Here is a 22,183-nt window from a genome sequence, read left to right as displayed (position 1 = left end):
AACCCATGACTAAAATCAGATTTAATACTAGATCTGTGACAGACATACTAAACCAAATGCATGGATATCAATTATTTCTCGACCCTGAGAGCGGAAAGACTCTTATGCCGAAACTCTTCCTCCTCGACCCAAAGGCTAGGATGATGATCATATCCACAACCCAAAGGTCTGGACCAAAACTAATTAACCCAAAGGCGACATATATCGAGTGAGAGAGGAAAGAGCCTTATTACAAGCCGAACAAAATAGGAAAATTAAACAATACAGGGAAAAAACACACGCCAAAACACAAATACATTTTAAAGAAGCAACAGAATAGGGAAATAAAACAAGCCGATCACGCGCACGCTCAGAACTGAAAACTGGAGGGGCGTTGGAAGCTCATCGCGGCGGGGACGCGTCGAAAAGCCCAACAGTGGACAGTGGGCGGCGAACATGCGCGGAGAAGACCGACATAGCAAGACTTGAAAATAACCACAAACAAGAAAAAAACGAAAAAAAAAAAAATAAGGAACCACCAAAACAGGGAAAATGAGCACAAAGTGGAAAGACAGTAGCTGGAAGGGAGCTGGACCCGTGCAGGCTGGAAGCCGCCGCATAAGGGGCGTGGGAGCTTGTCGCGGTGGGGACGCATTGTTACGGGGCTATTGATTTACTTCTTTGTATAGTTGTTTCAATGATTTTTATCTAACCTGTAACAAAGTTGGTGCCCAGAATCAAAACTAAAAACACTTAAAACTTCTTTGGTATTTACATGACATTACAACACTTTTTCAACTAAAAAAACAAAACACACACTCTACAAAAGTTTTATCGAACAAAAAAAGAAAAAAGTACAGGTTGGTAAAGTGAAAGAACCATTTCTGAAGAAACTTCCCACCGTGTGATTTGCAAAGCTATCTAGAATTAGTGCTCAACGTTAACGAAGGCATCTTATTGCGCATCCTTCGACGCATTCTGAGTAGCATTTAGTGAAGATGGATCTTGCTTTTGGTGCTAAAAATGGAGCATAATATTTTTTTTTTTGACGTAAATGGAGCATAAGATGAGAGGCATTCTATTTCGCATTTTTCAACGCATTCTGCATAGCATTCAGCATATATCTTCACAAACATTGATGAATCTAAAAGATCAGCAAGGAGAATGGGAGGACGCCCATTGGCTTCCACTGCAGTTCCCACAAACATTGTTAACACCACCACAACCATCATCATCATCACCACAACTCTTCTCAAACCATACCTATCCATATATTTTCTCCCTCTATTGAAAATTCTTCTCCTTTGTGTTAAGATTTATTCATTACCATAAATAAAAAGCTATTTAATACTAATGCTTTATGGCGAAAGGAAATGACTTTTTAGTCGAATGACTTTCAGTTGAACTTTTATCTCCTGTTTCGAGTGTTTGAATAGAGCTTTTTTTAAAAAAAAAAATTAGGTTAGAAGAATTTTATATAACTCAACCTTTAATAAACTCGTAAGAGTACTATTATGTTTCTAGCATTTGGTAATTAGAATAAGGTTAATCTAGTCATCACAATATTTTAGGTTAAAGTACCTATTCAATAGCATACGAAAGATTACAATGGTTGAAACAACGGATATAAAAGTCGTATTATACATATTTAATTAAATGCAACCGACGCACTAGAAATATTAAAATAAAAATGAAATGATTCTTCTAAATTTCTATGAGATGTCGAGGGCCAGCCTACAAATATGATATCTATATGAAGATAAACATTTGATGGTTATTGGTGTACTCAAGAATATATATATATATATTTAAAAGGTGATGGGCCTCCAGCCCAAGATAGAGCTAATAAGGCCCATACCTCTGGTTCCCCCTTCAAAATAAAAAAATAAATAAAAAAATAGAAAAGAAGAAGAAGAAGAGAATTAAATAATCAATATTCCATAAGATGTTATATAATATTGCATTTGACTTGAACTTCAGCTTTATCTCTATTTAGTTTATCTTCTTTTATTTATTTATTTATTTTTATTCAAAACAGGAGAAGGAGAAAATGAAAATTACAAGGGTGAGTCTTTCCCACAATTGATCCTAACCGAAAAAAAAAAGGAACAAGACATAAAAATGCTTCCAAAGATACGGTTGAAAATAGCTCATTTAGCAAGCTAATGTGCTTTAAAGTTAGCACTTTAAAAAATCTTCACTGCGGTCCAAGTAGAAAAACCACGGAATTGCGAGTAGATATCTCCGATGATTTTTCTTGTGTATTCAAATTTGAGGAGATTATTCCAATAGAGCACATCTTTTGGTGTTGAAAATAATAATAAAAATAAATAAAAAAATAAAAAAAACAGAGACAACGTCAAAGTAAAAAGGATCCAAAAGAAAAGGAATTAAAAAGGTGAGATCAGTGCGGCATAGGATGGGCCAGCAAAGCGGTACCGATCTACCTTTTTTTTTTTTTTTTTTTTTTTTTTTGTTCTCTGAGCCGTTCCGATCTGTGCGAGCTTTATTAACTCTCAAATATATCGAGGAAGCACGTGAGAAAAGTTTATCTTCCTCGTGAGAAAAGTTTATATATATATATTCATTGCAACAAGATTCTTGCAATGAATGAATTAACAATACACATGTCCGCATGATCCAGGAGAAAATACTGCAAACATAAATGTGGACGGTTATATGATAATTCACTTGACATTTTACAACATTTACAAATTCATATAACAAATTACATGACTAAACATTATTCTATTCCCTTTTATCTTTAAGAAAAAAAAAAAGAGAGATAAAATTTGTCATCTACTTGAAAATTTAAAAGTTGAGGCTTGACTATGAATTTGTTTGGGTGTGCGTTTGATAGACCTAAAAGTGTATTTAACACTCAAAAAGTCTGTTTGAAGAAAAAAATACTTATTAGGTAAAAAAAAATTGAAAGCGTTTTAAGAATTCAAAAAGCCAAAAAAAATAGCCAAATCATTGCTAAATAAATATTTTTTGACTTAAAATTTTGATTTTTCAAATACAATTACAAACATGCCCTATGCCTATTAACATTTTTATTTTCTTTCATTTTATGAAGTACCCAATTGTAGAAAACATCTATAAAATGTGGAGCGGCCCATGTTAGGCTTATAGGTACACAAGTCTTTTCACATTTTTTAATTTCATTTTGTTTATACACCTTATCAAATTTATTCTCATTAACTTAACCATCAGATATAGGAGTTATTGGGCTATTTGGGTGAGCCACTCTAACCATTGGGCTATTTCTGCCTTCCAAAACAAATATATTAAGTTTTTTTTTTTGTTTTTTAACATTTTTGAACTTCATTCATCATCAAAAAATAATCTTGAGTGTGGGAACTCTAAACAAAGACCGAGCATTACACTCTAAGAACTCAGAGCACAAAGTTCTAAAATTACAACATCAGGGATATCCTCCGGGTTTTCTTCAATCTATACCTTATCCATTGCTTGTTTAACACCTGCTTTGGCTAGCCCATGAGCCGTCCGATTGCCTTCTCTTCGAGTGTGTCGAATCTGCCAATGCCTCAAGCTATTGAGCACCTCTTTGATGTCTTCAAGCACTTGCCCGTATTTGCTCCAATTTTGAGACTTGACATTAAATGCCTTAACAACTTGTAAACAATCACCTTCCATCATAATAGATCGTAATCCTAGATCTCGAATGAATTCTGCTGCACTCAATGCCGCTTGGGCTTTGACCACTACATGATCTAGTGTTATACATAATGTTTGAGCCTTTACTGCAATTACCTATCCCTCAAAATCTCGTGTGATAATTAGATAATACCAAGTCTCAAACGACAGATTGTTGAGTCTAACGCTGCATCCCAATTAATTTTATATCCTATTAAGGAGAGGCTTGCCACTTAGCTGGGATATGATTTTCAGGGGAGACCTCAAATACCACCTCTTTGACATTAGCTGCTTTGTACTCTTGTAAAAACAATTCCGCCTCTTTAATCAACATGTTTGGGTAGGTGAATTCCCCCAATGAAACACTATATTTCGTTTGAACCATAATTTCCTCGCAATCATTACACGAAAATCAAGCTCCTTAGTTGTACACCGGTCCATCTTGTGCTCCAGAATCTCCGAAATTTTTTTGCCCAAACACTTAACTCTTTTGGATAGTTCACCCACATGCTCCCCACACATCTGTTGCCGAAGGACACTCCTAAAGAATATGCTGGACCGTTTTCTTTTCCAATTGACAGAACATGCAAAAAGTATTCTTAACAATACCTCTTTTTTGTAAATTTTCCATGGTGTGAAAATATTGTTACACGCCCGCCATATGAACACCTTTACCGGATTAGGCACATGCATGCTCCATACTGTCTTCCATAAATTGCTCATTTTTAAACATGTGGATCTATCCCCACTTTGCCTTTCTTTTCGATCGTGTGCCATGTGATAAGCACAGCAGACCGAAAATTCACCTATTGTGGTATCCCTCCATATCATCGCATCTTTGTGACCGTATTTGCTAAGTGGGATTCTTGATATTGTCTTTGCCTCCTCCGCTCAGAAAATCTCCTCAAGTAGTGGCACATTCCACCATTTAGAATCTGGATCAATAAGGGCAACCACTTTTGCATTTTCTGGAAGCAATCTTCGCGGTGTCTGAACTGCATATGTTGACGGCGTAGGTAGCCATTTATCCCCCTAGATTTTAACATCTTCTCAATTTCCTATCCTCCATATCAGTCCATCCTTTAACAGTTCCCAAGTCGAGCAAATACTCCTCCATGCGAACAATGACCTTTTGCAAACAGAAACGTCTAACAAAGATGTATTTGGGAAATATTTTGCCTTCATGATGCGCGCCACCAAACTGTGAGGATTTTGCATAATTCGCCAACACTGTTTTGCTAACAGCATTTTGTTGAAACAAACAAACTCTCGGAATCCCATCCCACCCTTTAGTTTTGATGATCCCAATTTTTCCCAGCTCATTCAGTTAATCTTGGCCCCATTGTCTTTATGCATCTACCAGAATTTTCTCATCAATTCATTAATTTCTCTGCATAACGTATTTAGTAGGAGGAATACACTTATGTTGTACGTTGATATAGCTTGTATAATCGCTTTTATTGAAATCTCTTTTACCGGCCTGAGATAAAAACTTCGATTTCCAGACAATCTCTTCGACAAATATATTAAATTACATACAGTACAAAACACAATTCTTCTCAAAGTGCAAAACAATATTATTCTTTATCTCAAATAAAATCACTTTTCAAACTAAAAATAAAAAATATTCTCGAAGGCACGTTAACAGACATATCCAAAATTTGTCAAAGGATTGATTATTTTTCTACAGACTTCAACTATTAGTCTATTAAGGTATCAACTAGGCAACTATGGAAGCACAGATAGTTTATGCAACCTACAACATACTTCATCTGTGGCATCTGTGCCAACTGTAAATTGTTTGAAAAATCCCATGAGTGATCAGCCGCAAGCCGTATCAAGGCTTTATCTTATGCAACTTATTCTAGTAAAAAGCCACTTGCATTTTGCTTTTATTTTTAGCCTTTGTATTATCCAATACAAAGGATCGATTGATTTAAATATGGACCAAAATTATTTTTTTCAGTTAACCAAAAAAAAAAATTTGTACACATAACCAATTAAATAAATATTAAACAAGTAAATCTCAAATACTTAGAAGTGCTGGATTTAAAAAAACCAGAAACATTTCTTGATCTTTGCCCAAGTCTCTTGTCCCTAATCCTTAAGCCACGTTATGAAACTGATAAACTCGATCCACGCGCTAGGCGCGTGCAACGATCCGACTCTTTCGTTATTTTACTAACGGGACAATAAGAGAGACCGAAAGATTTCTCTGCTTTGCTCAAACCTCTCTTTCTCTCCCTCTCTCTCTCACTCACAACTCAATGGACTCTCTTACTCTCTTCTGTACTGCGGCTTTAATCGCCGGCGGACTCTTCTGGTTCGTATGCATTCTGGGTCCTGCCGAACAGAAGGGCAAGCGAGCCGTCGATCTATCGGGTGGCTCAATCTCGGCCGAGAAAGTCCAAGACAATTACAAGCAATACTGGTCCTTCTTTCGCCGCCCAAAAGAGATCGAAACAGCCGATAAAGTCCCCGACTTCGTCGACACGTTCTACAATCTCGTCACCGACATATACGAGTGGGGTTGGGGTCAGTCCTTCCACTTTTCCCCTTCCATCCCCGGCAAGTCCAACCGCGACGCCACGCGCATCCATGAGGAGATGGCCGTCGATCTCATCGACGTCAAACCCGGTGACCGAGTTCTGGATGTCGGATGCGGCGTCGGAGGGCCCATGCGCGCCATCGCCGCCCACTCGCGCGCTAAGGTCGTGGGCATCACGATCAACGAGTACCAGGTGAAACGCGCTCGCCTCCACAACAAGAAGGCCGGCCTGGACTCGCTCTGCGAGGTCGTGTGCGGGAACTTCCTGGAGATGCCGTTCCCGGACAACAGCTTCGACGGCGCGTACTCGATCGAGGCGACTTGCCACGCGCCGAAGCTGGAGGAGGTGTACGCCGAGATCTTTAGGGTTTTGAAGCCCGGATCTCTGTACGTGTCGTACGAGTGGGTGACAACTGACAAATACAAGGGCGATAACTCCGAACACGTGGAGATCATCCAAGGGATCGAGAGAGGTGACGCTTTGCCTGGGCTCAGAAGCTACGCCGACATCGCCGAGACCGCCAGGAAGGTAGGGTTCGAGGTGGTCAAGGAGCGAGATCTGGCTAAGCCACCGGCTCAGCCGTGGTGGGCGAGGTTGAAGATGGGCAGGATCGCCTACTGGCGGAACCACATTCTGGTGATTATACTCTCCGCCTTGGGAATTGCGCCCAAAGGGACGGTCGATGTGCACGAGATGCTGTTCGTTACTGCTGACCATTTGACCAGAGGGGGGGAGTCTGGAATTTTCACGCCGATGCACATGATCCTCTGCAGAAAGCCCGAGTCAACCGAATCTTAGCCAACCATCGGTTGATGAGGTAACCACCTCACACTCCTGCGTGCGTCCAACCGCCTGTTAATTTTAGCTTTTGCTTAGGTTTTTTCATTCTCTTCTTTTTTCTTTTCTTTTTTTTCTTTTTTTTTTTCCCTAATTTCAATTTACCATGATCTTTGTATTTTTGTTTTGGAATTTAAATTAAATCTCGTGGTTGGATCTTGCTTTCTAGATTTCCCATTGTGATAGTAAGGAGGTCGAGAATTTTGTGAATTTCGGTTGTTTGAAATTGAAGTTCTATATTTTGGTGTCTTTGATGGTCACTACTGAGATTAGACAGTGTCTCCTTTCAAGAACATGTTTAACCTGTTGAAGATGGTGAAGGGATATTAATAATTAAATGTGAACATATTCAGAATCCATTTTTTCAATTTTGTATCCTAATTTTTAATTTTACAAATTTAAGATCATGATGATCCGAATGGGTTTTTTTAATGAGAACATCATAAGATTTTTACAAAATTGATATTAAAAAAACCACAATATATTTTGGAATATTTTAATTTTTTTCTTCTAAACTATGGGATCTCTTTCCTGGATATCCCGTCAGATATATAAGATAGATTTTCGGTTTATCTGTTGAATTTCTCGATTTGGCAATTTTTTTTTTAAAAAAAACAAATAGATTTTCGGTTAATCTGTTGAATTTTTTGATTTGGCAATTTTTTTTAAAAAAAAACAAATAGATTTTTGGTTTATCTGTTGAATTTTTCGATTTGGCAATTTTTTTTTTTTAAAGAAACAAGTAGAGAAAAAAAGCACGAAACAGATGATTCATATTTGAAGGCGCAGAGGGTGGCAAGCGAAGAGGTGAGAAACTTTCTCTGAGAGTGTCGTGTGGGTGGTGCACGAGGCGCACATGGTTGGAACGACATTTGCTAGTTGCTTAGGTGGCTAGCTTTGTTGTTATGTTTTTGCATATTGTCTGTCCAACTTTTGTTTGTTTTGTGATCTTATGCCGGGTTTCTCGCTACGGTCCCTATGGTTGAGGTTGAAAGTAGAGAAGGGACATATGGACCACACCCGACTTTGGATCTTTCAACGTTTGCCCCTCTCTCTCTCTTTCTCTCTCTCTCTCTGTGTTTGTCGTATTATAGGATTTTTTTAACAAGTAGCCAATCCTGAGGCTCTTCAGCATAATTGAATAAAGATGGGATGATAAATATGTGGTTAAGTATTAATCAGTCATTTAAATATATGGAATTTATTGGGTGATATTAAATAAGATAAGGTTGGTGTTGGTCTGGATCCAGGTCGCAAGTATCTCCTTTTATGTGTCTTTCTTTTTTGACAATGTGGAGTAGTGATTCTAAGTATCATCTTTTTCTTATGCCTATTGAGTGCGCGTGGTGGTGGATCTGTCGTGATCCTGTTGTCACAAGTTTGTATGTCCACGACAGTTGGCAAGAAGATGCCTTCTGGAACCTGTTATTTATATATATATATATATATATATGGACATCCAAAGTACTACTAAAGTAATACAAGTTTCTGATAAAACTGACACACTTGTTATTTACTTCTGGGAACTGTCATATAGTATTTTACATTATAATTATATGTTTACACATGAATGTGTCAATTTTTTTTTTTTTTTAAATCTCGTTAACCACCAAAATATAATAATATTATTGTGTAACGATTCATGTGATATTTATTTTTGTAAAATGTAAATTTGTAAAAAATTGTACTAAAAACTATAGTTATTCAAGTATTTTCTAAAAGTTTTAAGTTTATTCTCAGAATTTTTGAGGCTGAATTTCTTAGGCATAGGAATTCGACTGTCCAACAATTTTGTGTCCTCGGATGTTTTGCCATGATCATTCATCAGTGGTAGTGATTTATTTTAGCCGAAGCGTGTATGTGCCACGTGTGGCTGGGTTGGGTACCAGTTGGAATTTGGTCTTTTATGAATTATGATGATTCCAATATTAACAGCTGTTTGTCCAAAGAAGGGGTTCCTGAAATTTATGTTTGATATATCCTAAGATTTTCTTTTCCCAAATTATAATTATATTAATAAGGTTTTAATTACCTTTTTTGACATTGCCGTTACGACCTAGGAAGAAAGTGTTTGATTCGTCCTTTTGGTTGTTGAAGAAATGCAGCCGTTGGGTTTTCTTGAAAGGACCAAGTTTCTTTTAATTGGGTTAGCATCAATTATTATTATTATTTATTTTTTTATTTTTTAAGATACATGTTGCAGACCCAAATATAAAGCCCAAGATAATTTAGATAAGTTTTTAAAAGGAACAGGAACTTGAACCTCACAATTCACAAAGCAAGTGCTGCTTTGCTTTGCTGAATAATTCTATGCCCATCATTTTATCCCAATCCTTCACTTAAATAGAGGTTACAACACTTAAACTAGGATTACGACTTATAGTCCCACTTGGACTAGGATTAGGACTTAGAGTCTTGGACTAGGACCATTACATAAAGATAAAGATAACACAATATTACTCCCAGTAATCTTAATCTGAGAGAGAGGTAGAGATATTCTTATAGTTCTAACTTGCTCTGGACAGAATGAACATAGAAAAGATTAGATTGGAGAAACTTTTTATCTTTTATAATTTATTGCGGTTGTTCTTGCAATGCCATCCAACTGATAAAAAGCATGGGCCTCATTGGGTTTCCCATATTTGGAGGTGGGCTCTTTTTTGTCGTACTTTATTGGGCTCTCTTATGCCGGGCATTGGAGCAAACTATGAACCCAAAAAGGGCAAGAATGTGTAAGCCCAACCAATGTGGATATTTTAACATGATTTTTTTGGACATCCTTATGAAAATGAAAAAGAGAGAGCATGATAAAAATCTCGCTGAAGTGCCTCTCATTCATGTGGACCATTTTGAACCACAAACCCAACTGGTGGAGGATATGATCTTTTTGTCACCGAGATTTCATCCCAAATCCCCTTTCTAACTTTCGCTGCATCTCCATCTCTGCAGAATCCAAAATCCCATCCATATTCACTTGCTCTGTTTCTCTCTGTTCCTTCCATGGCCACAATAACAAATTCCTTATCCAAACCGCTTTCCTCTTTTGCCTCTATCCCTAAAATCAATTCTATTCCTCTCTGCCTCCGTGCTTCCTTTTTACCCTCCCGTGGTTCCTTTTCACCAGCAAAACTTGAAACGAACCGACGTAGCCGTCGCTTCGTCACAAAGGGCGCAGGCGCCGGCGCAGCCCCATCTGGGACTAAAAAAGTTAAAACCGACGATAGAGTGCAGCAAGTCCACAGCATAGAAGAATTCGATGAAGCCCTCCTGAAGGCGAAAAACAAGCTGGTAGTGGTAGAGTACGCCGCCAGCCACAGCTTCCACAGCAGTCAAATCTACCCGTTCATGGTGGATCTGAGCCGCACGTGCAGCGACGTGGAGTTCATTCTGGTAATGGGTGATGAATCGGAGAAGACGAAGGAGCTTTGCAAGCGAGAGAAAATCGACAAAGTCCCGCACTTTAGCTTTTACAAGAGCATGGAGAAAATTCACGAAGAGGAGGGTATAGGCCCTGACGTGCTTGTGGGAGATGTGTTATACTACGGGGATAACCATTCTTCCGTGGTGCAGCTGCACAGTAGGGAGGACGTGGAGAAGCTGATTGAAGAGAATAAGGTTGGGCATAAGCTGATTGTGCTTGATGTGGGGTTGAAGCATTGCGGGCCATGCGTTAAGGTTTATCCGACGGTGATTAAGCTGTCGAAGCAGATGGTGGACACCGTGGTGTTCGCGCGCATGAACGGCGATGAGAACGAAAGCTGCATGCAGTTCTTGAAGGACATGGACGTGGTGGAGGTGCCGACGTTTTTGTTCATCAGAGACGGAGAGATTTGTGGAAGGTATGTGGGTTCCGGTAAGGGCGAGCTTATTGGTGAGATCCTTAGATACCAAGGAGTTCGTGTTACATATTAAAATTATTTACTTAAACCAAATCAAATGATCATGATTTTGCAAATTGTATGACGACCTTATAGAACAAATTGGATTGCTGCAGTTTATTGAAAATTATTGAGAAAGTTTGTTAAATGTATTTGTCTTAAAAAACAGAGACAAACATAATTTTTGGAAATTTCTATAATGTTGAAATTAAGGAGGTGTCCGTGGTCAGTAACAATTATTAGTAGTAGTACCCTTTTTCTGGGATCAACGATTACTAGTACGTTGTTACCTCAATGATCGATGCAGGATTTATTTATTTATTTATGTTTCTTTATCTATTCCTTATTTATGGTTTATAATGTCGTTTTGACATATATATTCCATGTTATTTGTCCATGATTAAAAGTGGTTATACAAACGTTGTTCATCAGTCGAGTCAACATGCAAACAAAAGGTCCTAATGCACGTTTTATATGGATAGAGCTCATATTTGACTGCTCTAATATTGGTTTGGTTGTTCGATTGCTAGATTACTTGATGTAAAACAATGATCTTTTTTTTTTGCCTTTGACAATATGATGAAGAAATCTCAATTACTTGATGCAAAATTAAAAATGACCTTTTCTTCCCTCGAGAATATAATGAACAAATCCCTAGTCTTCAAGTATTATATCTTAGTGCTCGTTTGAGTTTGTGCTAATTTAAAAATATAATTTTTATGCAAATTATACACGACCAAGGAGCAAGGGCGGAAGTATATTGAACCGTGTTCCACAATTATTATTTTTTTAAAATACCTTTATAACCCTTTCACAATCAAATTTTTACCTACATTTAAAAAAAAAAAGTTTTATTCCACCAAAAATTATTACTCCGCCATGAACTGGCTTCGTGATAATATATATATATATATATTGCCATTTTGGTCAACTTACTAGCAAAATACAATTGGGCCTTGGCCGGGTTAAGATTTTTGTAGTCCGCGCCGATCATGGAATTCCGGTCTAACGTAGAGTTCTTCCACGTACAATTGGTTGGAGTATATATAGGTTATTAACAATATCATTAAAATTGAAAGGTTTTCATATGTCGGAAATAAATTGGCGGAGTATTAGAGTTATCAGTTAAACAGATTATCAGTTTTAACTCATTTAGTTTAGTTAGCAAGTTAGTTATAATGGTGAGCTCAGGGCCGACTCAATCCTTATTAGGCGGATTAGGTGTCCGCTTAGGGCCCCCAATTTTAAAGGCCCCAAATTAATAAATATTAATAATAAACTTTTTATAAAAATATAAAGCCCTTATTAGTGTCCATATTCTTTAATTAAGGCTCCTTAATCATGGTAAATAAGTAATTTAAAAAAGGCCTCCAATTTTATAAGGCCTTCAATTAATGAATCATAATAAAACAAATTTTCATAAAAAAAAAAAGAAAAAAAAAAGAAGAAAAAAAAGAAGAAGAAGCTAATTATAAAGACCTAATTGCCATGATATATATGCTTTAATTAAGGGCCCCTAGCTACTTAATTTTTTTTAAAAAATTAATAATATCATTTGATTCTCCAACATTTCGAAATAAATAAGGGTAAAAAAATTGATAGCAATAAATAAGAGAATCAAATAATAATAAAGACATTATTAAATAAAATACAATCCTAAACCTTCCATTCTTGAAGGTTGTGGGTAGATTTTTTTTTTTTTTTTTTTTTTTGGCCTTGTGAGAAGTATTGAATAGCCAAATTTTCAGACAACAATAAATTTTACATCCCACCAAGCGAGAAGAATAATTTTTAAATAAAAAATATAATAATATTTTTAAAATATATGAAAAAGACATCACTTAAACTTTTCGCTTTAGAGCCTGTTTTGGATTGCGTTTGAGAAATAGAGTTTTTAAGTCAAAAAGAGGTTTTCGGCAAAAGCTTCATTTGTCAAAAGTTTTTTTTTTTTTTTCTCATTTTTAAGCTTTTTGGACCCTAAAAGCGCTTTTAATTTTGTTACCAAACGAGTACGTTTTTCTTCAAACGAACTTTTTGAGTATTAAAAACACTTTTAGGCCTCTCAAAGGCAATCCCAAACAGGTCCTTAGGCTTCAAAAATGTTTTCATTGTTCTTAATTGTAAACATATTTTAAAAAATAAAATAAAAAATAATTATAAAAGTGATTGATTGAGTTTTTGATAACTAACCTTTTTTTATCGTTGATCAACTATGGAAGGATTTTAATAACTTAAAGACCGAGTAGCTAGCAAATAGTGAAATTACATAGAAGAAGAAAATAATTCAAATTTGAATAAGGCTTTAAAAGGTATATAGAGAGAGAAATGGAAACTTATAAAAAGAAGAGTTTATAATTAAATAAAATATTAGACAAATTTTTTTTTTCAAATCAGTCTGAAAGAAATATCCTCAAACTCATTTAAAATAGTGTAAAGTGTCTATAAACATTTGAAACCTTAGTTTAAGTTAGTAAACTACTATTAATAACCTTAATAATTTAATGTGTCTTCAAATATTTATAGACATTTAGCACTATTTTAAATGGGTTTAAGAATATTTCCCAAAATTTGGAGATCCTAAAATATTATAGAAACTTTCAATATTCTAGCATTTATTTATTTGTTTAACACAATCTTCACTTCCTCGATAATGCTCCTGCCTTTCTCTTTTTGCAAACCAACCCTAGCCGTACGTCTCCTTCTTCTTCCTTTCTTCTCACCCTAATTCCATCTCTATAGGTTTAACTCCTCAGATTAAACCCTAACATATACACCCCGTCGTCAACACAATCTCCGTCATCCTCTCCAGCAATAATGTTTATATATAACTTTAGTCACTAGGCGTCATGTAAATTTATTTTTATTCATAAAAAAATTAAAAAAAAAAAAAATTGTTTTATATATACACCACGTATATTTGTTTTGCCAACTCCACATCGATCACCGCTATTGGTGGAGAGAATGAGCGAGAAAAAGAGGGAATCGGCCGCTGTAGAGTCAGGGGAAAAGACTAGGACTCCATGGCCGATGAGTCTGGTGGTCGGGATTGCTGTCTTCTACCTGGGTGGTCTGGGGATCATGCGGTCGCTAAATATTTTCCATCCGAGTTTCGTTTCCTTTATAGGAGATGTCGTTCACATGGTGGGAGCCATTTTCCTTGGTGCCAGTGCCGTCACCCAGGGCCAGGACACATGTGCTGGTAAGAGAAAATTAAAGAACACATTCAACTCTCAAGTCTTTTAGTGGTTTGACAATTTTTGTATCTTTTCATTACAAAGACAATGAATTAGTTTCTAGCTTGGGCAATGTTCATACAAAACTTGATAATTACAGCATAGCTTTGATTTGCAGGGCTTTCACTCAAATCACTGCATCTAACAGCTTTACATCTTGCGGTTAAAGTGTCTTATGGTGGCCTCGTGGAATCCGAATTTCGAGTGTTTGATGTATTTTCAATTTTGGGAACACTTGTGGCCATCTATATGGTTGGTTTTAAATATAAGTCTAGTTATGTGGACAAAAAACACAACTTCAACCTGTTATACCTGGTAAGTCCTCAATTCTTTTGCAGTAAATAGTTAACCTTCACATTCGTAGCATACTTTCGCCAATAAAAATAAATGAATCTTGATTCAATTTTACTTGATACATGTGTTTTAAACTTGCATAAATTTGACAAGCTAGGCTCATATCAGTTGTCAGGTTTGCTTGCCCTAAGATGTTCTTAATTGGGTTGGCAGGACTATCATTTAGGGGTGTTAAAAATTACCGGAAAACCGGAACCGGGACCGGGAAACTGGGGACCCGGTTCCGGTTTGAAAAATCCAGAAATTGGGTACCCCTGTTTGGTACCCGGTTTTTACTGGGAAACCGGGTTTCCATATATATATATATATATTATGCTAAGTTGAAATTTTCAGACAGTTAGTTTGGAGAGTAGGAAAAATGAAAAACAAAGAAATTTATTGTTGGTAGTTTATATTTATTGTTGTAATATTTATATATATTGTTACTTTAGTGTATAATATTAACATCTAAACAAGATTTGATGGAATTCTGATGTTGGGTTTATTGGGCTGATTGTAGTAGTTCATTTTTTGATGTTGGGGTCTTAAGCATTTGGAAATTTGGTAAATTGGGTCACTTAGTTGATGCCTTTCTTTGCATAAAGTTTGGTTCTTACAATTTCTTAGGCTCACAATGAAATATACTATTTGAATATATATAAAATATTTATTGTTGGTAGTTTATATTTATTGTTGTAATAATTATTTGGAACAATCACAACAAAGCTCCTTTAATTTAGACGAAAAAACTAATAATTTTTTTTAAAAATGAGCCAACTTATGAAAAAAATTGGTTTATTTTAGGCCAATACCTAAAATAAGCCCAAAAAATAATTTTCTTAAAAAACCGGTTACCGGACCGGGTAAAACCGGGAACTGGCCAGTAACCGGGACCCCGGTTAACGGTTTCGGTTCCCAGTTTTGGCCAAAAACCGGGAAACCGGACCAGGTTGACACCCCCACTATCATTGCTTTGATAGGTTTACATTAGGTTTCCTTTAACATGATTAAATGATTAAATTTAAGCTTAAGCTTTTAAGTAAAGTGGTGATTTCGAAACTAAACATATGACTTGTCACAATGATTTGGAAGAAAAAAGTAAACGTTTATTTGTTGGAATCTACTACATTACATATTTACCATCTTTGTGTTAATTTATTATGATTATTATTATTTTTTTTGTTTTGGAAATTTACCTCCTGGACTTTTCTTAATTTAATGTATATATGTTATGGCTTTACCTCGATGCAGCTGATACCTTGTGCTTTGCTATCATTAGTAATACATCCCACGGCATCAAAAAATAGCTGGAGTGGGATTGCCGTGGCCTTCTGTTCTTATCTTAATTCTATTTCGTTGCTACCTCAGCTGCAGGTCATACGGAAGAGAGAGGTATGTTTTATTCTTTTTTGATGGTGCACTGACCTTTAGACATTGTTTTCTCATCTTTTCTTTCTTCAAATTCTCAAGAGTGTTGATCGAGTTACAGCACAATATATGTTTTGGCTGGGGTGTGCAAGATTAGTATATGTTGAAAATTGGATTATCGAGGTGAGATATGATTTGGTTCTTAATTTGTATATGGTAATTAATGGTAGCTCAATTTCTTTCCAAGCTATTGATATATATGATTTGATTCTTTTATGCAGATATTGCTTACTCGAGGACAATCGGTGACATTTTTGGGTTATGATTTTGTGCGTTATGATAATATATGGTGGGCTGTTATGGGTGTCCTCTCTGAAATTGTGAATGGTTTCATTCTTGCTGATTATTGCTACTACTACATGACCTTGTATGTAAACTGCTTAATTTGATTTTGCAGACTTGCTCCTAGCTAGGAAGCACATTAATTCTAAACGTTTCTCCTTTGGATGCAGTGATTTTGATGTAGAACGTGAAGACATGCATCTCCCATCGGGAGTGGTGTGAGCTTCGGATGCTTCCAAAAGTTTTTAATTTGTATCAAGTTAACTAAGTAATGTAATTTAATTTTTAGTACAATCGATCTCATAGTCAAAGCTTAGTTTTTGAATATTCCTTGCTAGTTATATATGATTTTATATAAATGTCCTACTAGACATTTTTTTTTCTTTCTAATTTGCTAATTAAATGATCCAAGATATTGTTTCACTTGCTATGAGATCTTTGTGGCATTTACATCATTAGAATAAAAAGCACTTAAAAAGTTTATGCCTTAACAAATAGAGATGTAATTCATTTCATAATAACAGAGGTCCGAATATTTTGAACTTGTATTTGATCCGCTTTTTTTTTTTTTTTTACAAGCTTAAGAGAAACTTATTGGGTTTTAAGATTGCCTCGTTGGTGGGACTTTGGTTACTTTGCTTCCGAGAGGATTAAAAAAAAAGGGGTAAAGTCCATTTAACCCCCTCAAACTACTATCTCAATGACAAATCTACCTTTTAAATTATCAATTGCAATAATATACTCCTCAAACTACCAAACAATGACAATGTACCCCCAATTTTAAAAAAATAACGAAATTACCCTTATTGAAATAAAAATAAAAATACTAAGTTTTAATTTTTTTTCAAAATTTTAAGGGTATTTTTGTCTTATTGAAAATTCTATAGTGGTAATTTTGTCATTTTGCTAGCATTGGGAGATACATTGTCATTGTTTTGGTAGTTTGAGAGGTAAATTGTCTTAATCGATAGTTTGAGAGATAGATTGTTATTAAAGTTGTAGATTGGGGGGGTTAAGTGGATTTTACAAAAAAAAAATGTTTTGCTTATTTTTAATTATTTATTTTTTCTGTCCATGAATTAGTGTTCTATTTTATTTATGTTAAAATTTTGTACATTGGAGAAGATTAATATTATTGATGATTGTTTGGAAGTTTACACAAAATCAATTATAGACAAACTTTGATATCATGAGAAGACGTCAAGCACAACTTTGCTAAGTTATGATCAATCTATGAAAGAAAAACTTTGGACTCGTTTGATAATATTTTTTAGGACAACCAAAAAAAAATAAAAAATGAAAGTATTAATAAACAATACAAATTCCTATATTTCACTACTTTAGGCCTTAAGGGTTCATTTCTGATAGCAAGGTAGTCTAAATGCTCTGGATTTAAATCCCTACTGCCATATCATATTCTCTCTCTCCTGAATAGTTGCATTTACCAACATTGTGAAGCATAACTTAAGCAACATGATAATGGAAGTGATGGAGGACCATCAATCACCTACTAGCAGCATGGTGGGCCTGTCTACAGTTACTTGATCCCGATACAGCGGCCATGCAAATCTGATTATTTATAAATCACGACCAATTGGGACCTCAACACACCTAGTAGTTGGAGATGGCACTCCAAAACTAAGACTAATGTTTACTCTTTGGATGGTATGTAGCTTGAATTGTTCAAATAAATGGGCATGAGAGTGATCATTCTGCCGTCAGAGTTTAATTGTCCACAGGACAAATCCACTATTATAAACAGAATGGTAGTTTTCTAGTTTCTGGTGCTTAGGACCAGTTATCAAGTGATAGGGGGTTACCTTTGCAAAAACAAGTAATCCACTAGTGCTTTTGTCCATTCTGTGCACAATCCCTAGGCGAATAGCTGCCCCAATTTGGTTGGAAGATAACCACTCGTTAGGACTTGGGTCTATAAATAAGCTACTGAGCTCATCATCAGAAATTTTCTCAACATCTGAAAGAACTTCCTCATTCGAAAATGCAACAACTGGAAGACTGCAATGATGTAGAATACCATTTACAAGTGTGCCAGTAGCATTCCCAGGTGCTGGATGAACAACCTAAATCAGAACAGAAATGTCATTTAGTGTCAAGATGAAATTGTCGCCGACAACAACTTCTGAAGCCTGATTCCTGAATGCTCCTTATGTGTGTGTATATATAATTCTCCATTTGGCTGAAAACTAAACTACTAAAACTTCACAAGTGTTTGAGTTGATGGCCAATGCTAACACGTTTCATTCTAAAGGTTCAGTTGCATCGACCCATAAAAAATGCTAGTTACTTTTACGCTATCACTCTAACAGGACTAGTAAATTTGCAACTCCCAATAATTACTTATAAAGTTCAATCTCAATATGTAAAGAAGCAGTATAAGACTTAACACCCACAAATGCCTTTAAAATGCACTCACTTTATGTAGGTTATTCATCTTCCCAATAGTAGGACGAGAGTGTTGCACTCTTTGATGGATAAGATATCAGTCAAAAAGTGAAAAGACAAAAATACCTCTAAAGTATAACTAACTGGATATTCTTCAGTTCATTTGAAATGTAGAGGATCCTGTTCCCCAATTTAATAAGGCCTTCAATTAATGAATCATAATAAAACAACTTTCATAAAATAAAATAAAAAATAAAAAATAAAAAATTAAAGACCTAATTGCAGTCAATATATATATATGCTTTAATTAAGGGCACCTAGCTACTTAATTTTTTTTTAAAAAAAAAATTAATATCATTTGATTGTCAAACATTCCAAAATAAATAAGGTTAAAAAAATTGATAGCAATAAATAAGAGAATCAAATAATAATAAAGACATTATTAAATAAAATCCAATGTTAAACGTTCCATTCTTGAAGTAAACATGCAAACAAAAGGTCGTAATGCACGTTTATATTGATAGAGCTCATATTTGAATGCTCTAATACTGGTTTGGTTGTTCGATTACTGGATTACTTGATGTAAAACTGTTGACGTGGGTGACTTACAAACCCATCAATATGTGGGCCAGCTGCTTCTCCTTTTGTGTATGGGTGATGGGTCTTGTATTACCTTTTGGGTTTTGGAGACAAGTCCAAGATATACTTGTACTAGGAAGGGCTATAACCGACTTTACCCTTTTATATATAAGGTTCTGTTTTCGACCTTAATACACCACGTATATATCCTTGTTTGTTTTGCCAACTCCACATCACCGCTATTGGTGGAGAGAATTAATGAGCGCGAAAAAGAGGAAATCGGCGTCTGTAGAGTCAGGGGAAAAGCCTCCATGGCCGATGGATGTCGTGGTCGGGGTGACTTTTCTCTTCCTGGGTGGTCTGGGTATCACGCGGTGGCTAAATATTTTAGATCCGGGAGGAATTTCCTTAATAGGAGATGCCATTCACATGACAGGAGCCATTTTCCTTAGTGTCACCCTCATCCAGAAGGACACATGTGCTGGTAAGAGAAAATTAAAGAACACACTCAACTCAAGTCTTTTAGTGGTTTGACAATTTTTGTATCTTTTCATTACAAAGACAATGAATCAGTTTCTAGCTTGGGAAATGTTGATACAAAACTTGATACTTACCGCATAGCTTTGATTTTACTGGTTTTAGGGCTTTCACTCAAATCACTGCATCTAACAGCTTTACATCTGGTGGTTAAAGTGTCTTATGGTGGACTCGTGAAATCCGAATTACGCCCGCTTGATATAAATTCAATTTTGGGAACACTTGTGGCCATCTATATGGTTGGTTTTAAATATAAGTCTAGTTATGTGGACAAACAGCACAACTTCAAATTGTTATACCTGGTAAGCCCTCAATTCTTTTGCAGTAAATAGTTTTAACATTCACAATTGCAGCATACATTCGCCTATAAATCTTGATTCAATTTTACTTGATACATGTGTTTTAAACTTGCATAAATTTGACAAGCTAGGCTTATATATGAGGTCAATTCAATTATCAGTTGTCAGGTTTTCTTGACCTATAAGATGCTCTTAATTGGGTTGGCAGGACTATCATTGCTTAACATGATTAATTTATTAAATGATTAAATTTCCCTATTCTTGACTAAACATGTTACTTATCACTTTTTTCTGTCGCAATGATTTGGAAGAAAAAAGTAAAGGTTATTTGTTGGAATCTACTACATTACATATTTACCATCTTTTTGTTAATTTATTATGATTATTTTTATTTATTTTGGAAATTTACCTCCTGGTCTTTTCTTAGTATAATCTATATATGTCATGGCTTTACCTCGATGCAGCTGGTACCTTGTGCTTTGCTATCATTAGTAATTCATCCCATGGCCCAGGAAAATAGTTGGAGTGGGATTACCGTGGCCTTCTGTTGTTATCTTAATTCTATTTCGATGCTACCTCAGCTGCAGGTCATGCGGAAGAGAGAAGTATGTTTTATTCTTTTAATTTGATGGTGGACTGACCTTCAGACATTGGTTTCTCATCTTTTCTTTCTTCAAATTCTCAGAGTGTTGATCCAATTTCTGCACAATATATATGTTGGCTAGGGTATTCGAGATTAGTATATGTTGAAAATTGGATTATCGAGGTGAGATATGATTTGGTTCTTAATTTGTATATGGTAATATTTAATGGTAGCTCAATTTCTTTCCAAGCTATTGATGATATATATGATTTGATTCTTTTATGCAGATATTGCTTACTCGAGGACAATCGGTGACTTTTTTGGGTTATGATTTTGTGAGTTATGATAATATATGGTGGACTATTATGGGTGTCCTCTCCGAAATTGTAAATGGTTTCATTCTTGCAGATTTTTGCTACTACTACTTTACCAGGTATGTAAATTGCTTTGATTTCATTTGCAAACTTGCTCCTAGGAAGCACGTTAATTCTAAACGTTTCTCCTTTGGATGCAGCCATTTTGATGTAGATCGTGAAGACATGCATCTCCCATCGGGAGTGGTGTGAGCTTGGGATGCTTCCAAAAGTTTTTATTTTGTACGTATCAAGTTAACTAAGTAATGTCATTTAATTTAGAGTACAATCGATTGCAGGGGATCTCGATCTCGATCTCATAGTCAGCATAGTTTTTGAATATTCCTTGTTAGTTATATATGATTTTATATAAATGTCTTACTAGACATTTTTTTTTTTTTTTTTTTTTCAAATTTACTAATTAAATGATCCAAGATATTGTCTCACTTGCTATGAGATCTTTGTGGCATTTACATCATTTACAGAATAAAAAGCACGTAAAAGTTTATGCCTTAATAAATAGAGATGTAATTCATTTCATAATAACAGAGGTCCGAATGTTTTAACTTGTATTTGATCCTTCTTCTTTTTTAAGCTTAAGAGAAACTGATTGGGTTTTAAGATTGCCTCGTTGGTGGGACTTTGGTTACTTTGCTTCTGAGAGGATTAAAAAAAAAATTTTGCTTTTTTTTTATTTTTTTATTTTTTCTGTCCATGAATTAGTGTTCTATTTTATTTATGTTGAAAATTTGTACGTTGGAGAAGATTAATATTATTGATGATTGTTTGGAAGTTTACACAAAATCAATTATATATAGACAAACCTCTTGATATCATGAGAAGACGTCAAGCACAACTTTGCTAAGTTTTGATCAATCTATGAAAGAAAAACTTTGGACTCAGTTTGATAATATTTTTTTGGACAACAAAAAAATGAAAGTATTAATAAACAATTCAAAACTATTTTTATATTTGTTTCACATTACAATTAAAAAGCAAAAAACACTATGTAAGATTTTTTTAAGAAATGAGTTGAGATTCAATTATTAAAGATTGACTTGATGTGAACTTTTTACTATATATCATTAGAAGATAATATATGTTCAAAAATTTCGAAACATATTTTTGGTATATATATATATATATCATCATTATAAAAGGCTTGTTTCGGTCCTTCTGCTTTTAGCCTATTTGTTTTCCGGTAAAAGAGAAGTTTATACTATTGTCTTTTCTTTTGAGGAATAATCTCG

General features: G+C 35.2%; 5 protein-coding genes and 1 pseudogene across 6 annotated transcripts; 5 read left to right on the top strand and 1 right to left on the bottom strand.

Moving 5' to 3' along the window:
* Nucleotides 1-5,782: 5,782 nt before the first annotated feature.
* Nucleotides 5,783-7,274, top strand: LOC132189339 (24-methylenesterol C-methyltransferase 2). The gene has a single exon (XM_059604044.1). The coding sequence runs from the start codon at nt 5,907-5,909 to the stop codon at nt 6,984-6,986; it is 1,080 nt and encodes a 359-aa protein (XP_059460027.1). The 5' UTR covers nt 5,783-5,906; the 3' UTR covers nt 6,987-7,274.
* Nucleotides 7,275-9,866: 2,592 nt separating this feature from the next.
* On the top strand, nt 9,867-11,242 carry LOC132189703 (thioredoxin-like protein CDSP32, chloroplastic). The gene has a single exon (XM_059604476.1). The coding sequence runs from the start codon at nt 10,026-10,028 to the stop codon at nt 10,935-10,937; it is 912 nt and encodes a 303-aa protein (XP_059460459.1). The 5' UTR covers nt 9,867-10,025; the 3' UTR covers nt 10,938-11,242.
* A 2,611-nt stretch (nt 11,243-13,853) lies between these two features.
* LOC132191068 (uncharacterized) lies at nt 13,854-14,481 on the top strand. Its single transcript, XM_059606085.1, has 2 exons — nt 13,854-14,102; nt 14,255-14,481. The coding sequence occupies exons 1-2, from the start codon at nt 13,865-13,867 to the stop codon at nt 14,479-14,481; spliced, it is 465 nt and encodes a 154-aa protein (XP_059462068.1). The 5' UTR covers nt 13,854-13,864.
* A 1,181-nt stretch (nt 14,482-15,662) lies between these two features.
* Nucleotides 15,663-16,416, top strand: LOC132189060 (ER lumen protein-retaining receptor-like). The gene is made up of 4 exons (XM_059603546.1): nt 15,663-15,861; nt 15,940-16,020; nt 16,119-16,264; nt 16,350-16,416. Exons 1-4 carry the CDS (start codon nt 15,688-15,690, stop codon nt 16,399-16,401), a joined length of 453 nt encoding a protein of 150 aa, XP_059459529.1. The 5' UTR covers nt 15,663-15,687; the 3' UTR covers nt 16,402-16,416.
* Nucleotides 16,417-17,682: 1,266 nt separating this feature from the next.
* LOC132191066 (RNA pseudouridine synthase 2, chloroplastic-like) lies at nt 17,683-18,631 on the bottom strand (annotated as a pseudogene).
* Nucleotides 18,632-19,420: 789 nt separating this feature from the next.
* LOC132189027 (uncharacterized) lies at nt 19,421-21,255 on the top strand. Of its 2 annotated transcripts, none has more exons than XM_059603501.1 (6): nt 19,421-19,645; nt 19,834-20,000; nt 20,462-20,602; nt 20,683-20,763; nt 20,868-21,013; nt 21,095-21,255. In XM_059603501.1, exons 1-6 carry the CDS (start codon nt 19,480-19,482, stop codon nt 21,144-21,146), a joined length of 753 nt encoding a protein of 250 aa, XP_059459484.1. In that variant the 5' UTR covers nt 19,421-19,479; the 3' UTR covers nt 21,147-21,255. The 2 variants fall into 2 exon arrangements, with proteins under 2 accessions (XP_059459484.1, XP_059459485.1); XM_059603502.1 differs by having other exon boundaries at nt 19,804-20,000.
* The last annotated feature ends 928 nt before the right edge of the window (nt 21,256-22,183 follow it).

This window comes from Corylus avellana, chromosome ca8, assembly GCF_901000735.1.
Source record: "Corylus avellana chromosome ca8, CavTom2PMs-1.0".
In the NCBI taxonomy this organism is placed as follows: domain Eukaryota; kingdom Viridiplantae; phylum Streptophyta; class Magnoliopsida; order Fagales; family Betulaceae; genus Corylus; species Corylus avellana.
Note: the sequence above shows the minus strand (reverse complement) of the source record. Positions and strands in the feature narration are given on the sequence as shown.